Source organism: Penaeus vannamei, chromosome 9 (assembly GCF_042767895.1).
Source record: "Penaeus vannamei isolate JL-2024 chromosome 9, ASM4276789v1, whole genome shotgun sequence".
Lineage (NCBI taxonomy): Eukaryota > Metazoa > Arthropoda > Malacostraca > Decapoda > Penaeidae > Penaeus > Penaeus vannamei.
This window is the reverse complement of record NC_091557.1, coordinates 4209599-4219598: the sequence shown is the minus strand read 5'-3', so window position 1 is coordinate 4219598 and position 10000 is coordinate 4209599. Positions and strand designations below refer to the sequence as shown.

At 41.7% G+C, this 10000-nt stretch overlaps 1 protein-coding gene across 1 annotated transcript in view; it reads left to right on the top strand.

Annotated features, from left to right (window-relative positions):
* The window catches only part of LOC138862762 (putative leucine-rich repeat-containing protein DDB_G0290503), a 178929-nt gene extending 169362 nt beyond the window's left edge, over positions 1–9567 (top strand). Inside the window, exons 3-4 of the mRNA XM_070125941.1 lie at positions 8607–8780; positions 9175–9567. Of these exons, the coding sequence (XP_069982042.1) occupies positions 8607–8780; positions 9175–9567 (567 nt within the window). The remainder of the gene's footprint in view (positions 1–8606; positions 8781–9174) is intronic.
* Positions 9568–10000: the final 433 nt, after the last annotated feature.

The following is a 10000-nucleotide window of genomic DNA, read 5'->3' as shown; positions in this document are numbered from 1 at the left end:
GAGAGAGAGAGAGTAAGAGAGAGAAAAAAAAAGATAGAAAGAACGCTACTGAAGGAAATGACGATAAAGAAAAGTCATAGAAGCTACACCAAATGCAATTCATTATTCTTGTTGCAATGTCCATTTTTGTGCGTTTATCAACATCTCTACGTATTCACTAAACAATATCTAAACAATATATCCTGTATCTCTATCTTTATAACTATTTTTCTCTAGCTCTGTCTCTCTATCCTCTCCCTTCAGTCTTTCTCCTTCCCCCTTCCATCCTTATCTTTCCCCCTCATTCCCCTCCCCCTCTTTCTAACCCCTTCTTCTCCCCCTTCTAACCCTCTCCCCTTCCTTTGTAACACCCCTCCCCCACTTTGACCCCTCTCTCCCCTCTCTAACACCCCTCCTCGTCCCCAATAACTCCCTTTCTCCTCCCCCTTCTCCTCTCTACTCCTTTTCCTATCTCCTCCTTATCCTCTCCCCTCTTCCATCCCCTCTCCCCCTCTCTATCCCCCCTTTCCCTCCTCCTCTTATCTCCCTTCCCTCCCTCCTAATCCTCCTCTATCCCCTCCCTCTCATCTACCTCCCTTCCTTCCCTCCTATCCCCTTCCTTCACCTCCCTCTCGGTCCCCTTCCTTCCCATCCCTCTATCCTCCTCCTCTCACCTCCTTCCCCTCCCTCTCTATCCTCCCTTCCCTTTCCGTCCTCTCTCCTCCTTAATCCTCCCCTCCTCTCTACCCCTCCCTGTCCCCCAACCCTCCCTTTTCTACTCCCCCTCTACTCCCTCCCTTCCTTCCCTTCCCTCTAATCCTCCCCCTCCTCTCTTCACCCTCCCCCTTCCCTCCACCCCTCCCCTCCAACCCACTCCCTTTTCCCTCTCCTCCCTTCCTCACCCCTCCCCCACCCCCGGAGAAAACTCTTCTTCCTCAAAAGCATAATTACTTGCCGTTTTATTCCGAGCCGTTTGCATCTATTTATCGCGTAATGAGCCGCCGGGAAAGTGCCAATCGGCGATCAGCCTTTTAATCACTCGGCGGTCAATAGCCGGAGCCCATTCCGGGGATCGCTCTCCTGACGGGGGAGTGGGAGGGCTTGCCAAAGGGGCGGAGGTTTTAATTTTTTTATTTATTTATTTATTTATTTGTTTATTATCATTATTTTTTGTTATTATCATTTTTTATTATTATTATTTTTATTCGTTTATTATTATTATTATTTTTTTTCATTCCGGCGATCGCTCTCCTGACGGGGGAGTGGGAGGAGGGCTTGCCAAATCTTTATTTTTATTTTTTATTTGTTATTATTATCTTTTAAATTATTATCATTTTTTTTATTTGTATATTATTATTATTATCATTATCATTATTATTTTTTATTCCGGGGATCGCTCTCCTGGCGGGGGAGTGGGAGGGCTTGCCAAGGTTTTATTTTTTCCTTTTTTTGTTATTATTATTTTTTTAATTATTAGTTTTATTTATTTTTATTATTATTATTTTTTTTTTCGGCGATCGCTCTCCTGCCGGGGGAGTGGGAGGGCTTGCCAAGGGGGCGGAGTTTTAATTTTTTATATTTTTTTGTTATTATTATTTCTTTATTATTGGGGGCGGAGCTTTTATTTTTTATTTATTTATTTATTTATTTTTGTATTATTGTTATTTTTATTTATTTATTATCATTTTTTATTATTATTATTTTTATTTATTTATTATTATTTTTTATGATTATTATTTTTATTTATTTATTATTATCTTTTATGATTATTATTTTTATTTATTTATTATTATTTTTTATGATTATTATTTTTATTTATTTATTATCATTTATTATTATTATTATTATTTTCATTTATTTATTATTTTTTATTATTATTATTTTTATTTATTTATTATTATTTGTTATTATTATTATTGTTATTTATTTATTATTATCGTTTATTATTAATATTTTTTATTTATTTATTATTATTTTTATTTATTTATTATTAATTTTACTTGTTTATTTATTATTATTCTTTTTATTATTATTATTTTTTTTTTATTTCGGCGATCGCTCTTCTGGCGGGGAAGTGGGAGGGCTTGCCAAGGGGGCGGAGCTTTTATTTTTATTTTTATTTATTTATTTATTTGTTTATTATCATTATTTTATTATTATTATTATTTTTATTTATTTATTTATTATTTTTTATTATTATATATTTTTTTTATTCCGGGGATCGCTCTCCTGGCGGGGGAGTGGGGAGGGCTTGCCAAGGGGGCGGAGCTTTTATTTTTTATTTTTTGTTATTATTGTTATTTTATTATTTGTTTTATTTGTTTTTTTATTATTGTTTTTTCTTTTTTTTAGTTGTTTTTATTATTATTACTTTTTTGGGGGGGACTCGCGAAAGAGGAGGATTTTGTTTTTTTTATCATAATTCATCTATTTATTTTCATTTATTTATTTATTTATTGTTGTTATTATTACTTTTTTCATTTGGGAGGGGGGGGGGAAGGACGTGCCAAAGAAGACGATTTTATTTTTCATTTTGTTATTATTTTTTTTCGGGGGGGAAGGGGGGTAGGGATGAGGTGGGGGGATGATTCTTCCTCTTTCTCCTTACTCCTCTTTATCTTCAATTATTTATTTTTTTATTACCTAGTTTTATTTTTAGCTTTTTATTTTTTATTATCATCTTTATATCAATAGTATGTGAATTTTTTTTTTACGTTCTTTGGTCGCGTTTGTTTGTTTGTTTGTTTGTTTGTTGGTCGGTTTCACACCATGACTCGAAAAGTTATGAACAGATTTTATGCCTAACTTAGACGCCATTAAAGTTTGGTGGAGACCCGGATGATGACCGGGATCCAGGACTTTTTTTTTTTTTTTCACTGATTGTTGTTGGTGTTTTTTTTTTAATTATTCTTGTTGGTGTTTTTTTAATGATTGTTGCTGTTTTTTTTAATGATTGCTGTTTTTTTATTGATTGTTGCTGTTTTTTTATTGATTGTTGCTGTTTTTTTAATGATTGTTGGTGTTTTTTTAATGATTGTTGTTTTTTTTTAAGATTGTTGCTGTTTTTTTAAGATTGTTGCTGTTTTTTTAATGATTGTTGCTGTTTTTTTAATGATTGTTGCTGTTTTTTTTAATGATTGCTGTTTTTTTTTAATGATTGTTGTTGTTGTTTTATGATTGTTGCTGTTTTTTTAAATGATTGCTGTTGTTTTTTAAGATGGTTGCTGTTTTTTTAATGATTGTTGTTGTTTTTTTAATGATTGTTGCTGTTTTTTTTAATGATTGCTGTTTTTTTTTAATGATTGTTGTTGTTGTTTTATGATTGTTGCTGTTTTTTTAAATGATTGTTGCTGTTTTTTTAAATGATTGTTGCTGTTTTTTTTAATGATTGTTGCTGTTTTTTTTTAATGATTGTTATTGCTGTTCTGCTGTTCTGACTTTGTCTCCCTGACCCCTGTGTGTGTGTATGTGGGTGGGTGTTTGTTTGTGTGCGTGTGCGTTTGTGTGTGTGTGTGCGTGTGTGTGTGTGTGTGCGTGTGTGTGTGTGTGTTTGTGTGCGTGTGTGTGTGATTGTGTGTGTGTGTGTGTGTGTGCGTGTGTATATGAATGTGTGTTTATTTGTGTATTCACGTAAATAAATAAATGAATAAATGAATGCATAAACAAATGCACGATTCAAACAAAAGCAGAAAGTAAACAATAAATAGACAGTAACCCCTATTGCCAATGTCAATAGGGGTTACTATCATTTGCATTGCGTGGGAAGGACAACCTTTCGTTGCTTGAATCCTTTTCTGTGACGCCGAAGCCAGAGCCACTTCTGTAAAACGGACGCCATTTTAGATTCTAATCTATATATCTATCTATTTTCTACTTCTTTCGTTTTTTTTCATTGTGCATTTACTTATTTATCTATTTATTTATTTGTTCATTAGTTTATTTACATAAACACACAAATAAACACATACACACACGCGCACAAATAAACACACACACACACACATGCATGCACATACACATACATACACGCACACACACACGTACGCCCCCACACACACACACAGGGATAGGGGGGGGGGGGGCGGAGGAGAGAACAGTAGAACAACAACAACGAAAAAGAAGAAAACGACGACGAGAAAGAAGATAAAGATAAATCAAAACAAAAATAAGACGGGAGACAAAAAGAAGAAGGAGAAGAAGAAAAAATACGAAGTACCTAAAAAAAAGAAAAAAACAGAAAAAAACAAGACAATGAAACAGAACCTTGGAAGAAGCGACAAAAAATAAAAAATAAAAAATAAAAAAAAATAAAGAATAACAACAACAATAATAATAATAATAATAATAATAATAATAATAATAATAGTAATAATAATAATGATAATAATAATAATGATAATAATAAATAATAATAGATAAATATATAAATAAATAAACAAATATATAATAAGAAAAAATCAAGAACAAACGAAAAGATACAAGGAGAAAAAGAGAAGCTTGACCAGGGGGTGGGTGGGAGGGCTAGGGGGGCGGAGTTAGGAAAGAGGAGAAGAAGAAGAAGAGGTGGTGCAGGGGGGACGGGGGGTGAGGGGGAGAGAGGGAGGGGAGGGAGGGGGGGGGAGGATATCCTAGTCATCATCCGAGCCGAAGGAAAGTCTAATTGGCTTAACATTATGTTTGTGGGAGCCAATTAACAAGACTTAGGCCAATTATTATCCTATCAAGACCTGGACTTTGGCAAAGGCAGCTTTTAATTGGCTGTTGTAGTTTTAGGAAGCCCAAAAGAAGGGTCTGAGGTAATGGCTACATCAATAAGATATATATATATTTTTTTTTTCTATATATATATTTTTTCGTATTCGTATTCTGTTATTGACTGGGTTATCTGAGTTTTTTTTTTTTTTTTTTTTTTTTTTTTTTACTGAGTTTTGGTTTTATATTTTATTTCGTTTTGGTTTTGTGTCTCTGGTATTTTCGTTTCTCATCGTTTTATTACATTCTTGTTTACTTTTATACTTCTTCTTCTTCATTTGCTTTTTCTCATCTATATCATCATTGTCATCATTATTTTCATTATCATCATTATCATCATTATCATTACTATTAATTTTGTTCTCATTATATATATTTTTTATTATCATATTTGTTATTGTTGTTATCATTATCATTAATACTAGCATTATTATCATTGTTATCGATGTCATTAATATAAGCCTTATTATTAGTGGTGTCATTATTATTTTGATTATCATTATCATTATTTTCATCGTTATTTTTACTATCATTATCATTATCATGATTATCATTATTTCTTTTATCATTATCATTATCTTTATTATTATCATTGTAATTGTGATCATTGTTATTATCAATGTTATCATCATCATCATCATCATTATCATTATTGTTATCGTTATTATTATGAACCTTATCATCATTATCATCATTATAATTATCATAAAAAACATCCCCAGAGAGAAAAACAACAACAATAACAACAACAACATCAACAACATCAACAACAACAACAACAACAACAACAACAACAACGCTTATAAATGACAATCGAAAAATGAGAAGAGAGGGGAAGGAGGAGGAGAGGGGAAGGGGGAGGGGGGGGAGAGGGGAGGGGAAAAGGGAGATGGTGTGGAGATGGAGGAGGAGGGGGAGGAGGGGGGGGAAGGGGAGGGAGGGGGAGAGGAAAAGGAGATGTGTGAGAGAGGGAGGGAGGAGGAGGAGGGAGGAGAGGGGGGAAGGAGGGGGAGGAGAAAATGGAGATGGTGGAGGGAGGAGGAGGGAGGAGGGAGGGGGAAGGGGGGGAGAGGAAAAGGGAGATGGTGTGGAGGGAGGAGGGAGGAGGAGGGAGGAAGGAGGAGAGTGGGGAAGGAGGGGGAGAGGAAAAAAGGGAGGATGGTGTGGAGGGGGAGGAGGAGGGAGGAGGAAAGGGGGAGAGAGAGGGGGAAGGGAGGGGGAGGGGAAAAGGGGAGATGGTGTGGAGGAGGAGGAGGAGGAGGAGGGGAAGGAGGAGAGGGGGAGGAGGGGAGGGGGAGGGGGTACCAGTGTCCATCTTAACAGTACCTGTCAGCAAGCAGTCTGCCGGGCCTGCTTCCTGCGTGAGGGGGCTGTCACGGAGAGAAATGGAAGGAGGGGGTGGGGGAGGGGGGGGGAGAGGAGGAGAGAAGGGGGGGGGGAAGAGGAATGTGGAAGAAGGGGGGATGGAGGGAGGGGAGGGAGAAGGGGGGATGGAGGGAGGGAGGGAGAAGGGGGGAGAGAAGAGTGAAAGAGAAATGTGGAAGAAGGGGATGAGGGGAGGAGAAGAGGGAGAGAAGGGGAGAGAAAGAGGAATGGAAGGGGAGGGGGAAGGGGGGGTAGGGAGAGAAGGAGAGAGGGGGGGAAAGAGGAATGTGGAAGAAGGGATGAGGGGGAGGGAGAAGGGGGGAGAGAAGTGAGAGAAAGAGGAATGTGATGAAGGGGGATAGAGGGAGGGGAGAAGGGGGAGAGAAGGGAGAGAAAGAAGAATGTGGAAGGAGGGGGGGAAGGGGATAGAGGAAGGGGAAGGGGGATGGGAGAGAAGAGAGAAAGAGGAATGTGGAAGGGGGAAGTGAAGGGGGAGAGAAGGAGAGAAGGGGGAGGAGAGAAAGGAATGTGGAAGAAGGATGAGGGGGGGAGTGGGGAGGAGGAGAGAGGGGGAGAGGAATGTGGAAGAAGGTGATGAGGGGGAGGGAGAAGGGGGGAGAGAAGGAGGAAAGAGGAATGTGGAAGAAGTGGGGACGGAGGGAGGTATAGAGAAGGGAGAGAGGGGGGGAGAGAGGAATGTGAAGAAGGGGATGAGGGGGAGGGAGAAGGGGGAGAGAAGGAGAGAAAGAGGAATGTGGAAGAAGGGGGATGGGGGGAGGGAAGAAGGAGATGGAGGGAGGGAGAGGATGTAGGGTGGAGAAGGGGGAAAGGGGGTGAGGGGGGAGAGAGGGATGGGAGGAGAAGGAGAGAGAGGGAAAGAAGAAAGAAAGAGGGATGTAGGTTTAGAAGGGGGCAGGGGTGGTGGGTGAGGGATGGGAGAGGAAAGAGGGGGATTGGGAAGGGAGAGAAAGAGGGATGTGAGGGAAAAGAAGGGCAAAAGGGGGGAGAGGGATGTAGAGAGAAGGAGAGAGAGGGAAAAGAAGAGAGGAAGAGGATGTAAAAGGAGAAGGGGGAAGAGAGAGGGGAGAGGAGGGAGAGGCATGGAGAGCAGAAGATAAAGAGAAGAAGAGGGAAACGGGTGTGGAGAGGTGATGAGAAAGGAGGTGAGAGGGACATGGAGACAAGGAGAGGGGAAAGTGAATGAAAAGGAGAGAGGGAAGCGAAAGAGAAGTAGAGGGGGTAGAGAAGAAGACGTATAGTGATATGGAGAGAAGGAGAGAGAGAGAGGGAAGTGGAGAAGAGGAGCAGGAGAAAAGAAAGAGACGATAAAACGGATGTAGAGAAAAGGAGAAGGGAAAAGGAAGGCGAGTGCTATGAACAGAATGAGAAGGGATAGAAAGAAGAGGAGGAAGGAGGAGAGGAATAGAAAACGTTTAGAAAAGGAGAGAGAAAGAGAGAGGGGGGAGATGGGAGGAGAGAGGACTGTGGTTAGGCTGAAGTAGAGGGAGACGATGACAGGAGGGAGAGGGGAAGGGAAAAAGGAAGGGGAAGGAAGGCAATGGGAAAAAGGGGAAAGGAAAGAGAGAGGGAAAGGGGGAGAGGGAAGAGAAGAGGAAGAGGGAGGGGAAGGAGAAGGGAAGGGAAGAGAAAAAAGAGGAAGAGGGAGGGGAAGGGAAAAGGAAGAGGGAAGGGAGGGAGAAGGAAAAGGAAGAAGAAGAAGGGAAGGAGAGAGGTAGGTGTAAGATAAGAACAAAGAAAAAAATTAAAAGCGTATACATAAAAGGGCAATGAAAGGGGTGGGAGAGGAAGCCAAGGGATATATAGGGGAAGAAAGGAGATAGAAAAAGATGGACAGGAAGACAAACTAGGGAGATAAGGAAATGGAAGTGAAGGAACAGAATCATAGGTAAGGAGGGAGAATGAGGAGGCAAGGAGGAGAATGAGGAGGAGGGGGAGGGGTCAAGGAGGGGAATGAGGAAGAAGGGGAGGGGTCAAGGAGGATGTAGGGGGTGAGAAAGGAAGAAACAGGAAAGAAAAAAACAACAAAGCAATGATGAGAAAATTCAAGCATAACACCGAGAATATTTTTTTTTCTCTATTAATTCTTCCTGTTCTCTCCTGTCATCAGCCTTCATGTTCTTCCTCATTTTCTCCCTTCTTTTCCTTTCTCCTGTCTCATAAAATTTAAAACTGTTCTTCCCCTCTTTTCCACTTTTCTCCTCCTTCATTTTTCCTCCTCCTCTCTCCTCCCTCTCACCTTTCCTTTCTGTCCCTCCTCCTTTCCCTCTTCTCCTTCTCTTCCTCATTCCCTTCTCTTTCCTTCCCCTTTTCTCCCTCCCCTCCTCATCTTTCCTTCCTCCTCCTTCCTCCTCCTCCTCCCATCCTCCTCCACTCCTCCTCCCTTCCACCTCTCCTCCTCCTCTCCTCCTCCTCACTTCCTTCCCCATCCCCTCCAACACACACACACACGTAAAGATAAATTGAATCAGCTGACCAACCGATTGAATCAGCTGACCGACCGATTGAATCAGCTGACCAACCGATTGAATCAGCTGACCAACCGATTGAATCAGCTGACCAACCGATTGAATCAGCTGACCGACCGATTGAATCAGCTGACCAACCGACTGAATCAGCTGACCAACCGATTGAATCAGCTGACCAACCGACTGAATCAGCTGACCGTCCTGGATCAACCAGCTGACCAACCGATTGAATCAGCTGACCGACCGATTGAATCAGCTGACCAACCGACTGAATCAGCTGACCAACCGATTGAATCAGCTGACCAACCGACTGAATCAGCTGACCAACCGATTGAATCAGCTGACCAACCGATTGAATCAGCTGACCAACCGACTGAATCAGCTGACCAACCGATTGAATCAGCTGACCAACCGATTGAATCAGCTGACCAACCGATTGAATCAGCTGACCAACCGATTGAATCAGCTGACCAACCGATTGAATCACCTGACCGACCGATTGAATCAGCTGACCAACCGATTGAATCAGCTGACCGACCGATTGAATCATTGACCAACGATTTGAATCGTTTGACTGGTCGATTTGAATCAGCTGACCAACCGACTGAATCAGCTGACCAACCGATTGAATCAGCTGACCAACCGATTGAATCAGCTGACCAACCGACTGAATCAGCTGACCAACCGATTGAATCAGCTGACCAACCGATTGAATCAGCTGACCAACCGATTGAATCAGTTGACCAACAGATTGAATCAGCTGACCAACCGATTGAATCAGCTGACCAACCGATTGAATCAGCTGACCAACCGATTGAATCAGCTGACCGACCGATTGAATCAGCTGACCAACCGATTGAATCAGCTGACCGACCGATTGAATCAGCTGACCAACCGACTGAATCAGCTGACCAACCGAAAGCCTAGGATTCAAAGTGACGCGAGAATGAAAAACACGAAGCTCAGACGGAGGGGAAGTTTTTAGTCATCGGTTAAAAAGGACCGTGTCAGAAAGAGGGAGGGGAGGAGAGAGGGGGAGGGCGTGGGGAGGTGTGGGGGGAGGTGGAGGAGAGAGAGGGGGAGGGGCGTGGGGAGTGGGAAAGGAGGGGGAGGGAGAGGGGGGAGAAAGGGGAGAGGGGGGAGGGGGAGAGTGGGAAGGGTTTGGGGGTGGAGGGAGGAGGGAGGAAAGGGAGAGGAGGAAGGGGAGAAAGGGGGAGAAAGTGGAGAGGGGGAAGGGGGAAAAAGGAGAGAATGGATGGGAGAGAGAGAGAGAGAGAGAGAGAGAGAGAGAGAGAGAGAGAGAGAGAGAGAGAGAGAGAGAGAGAGAGAGAGAAAGAAAGAAAGAAAGAGAGAGAGAGAGAAAGAGAGAGAAAAAGAGACAGAGACAGACAAACAGACAGACAAACAAACCCACAAAG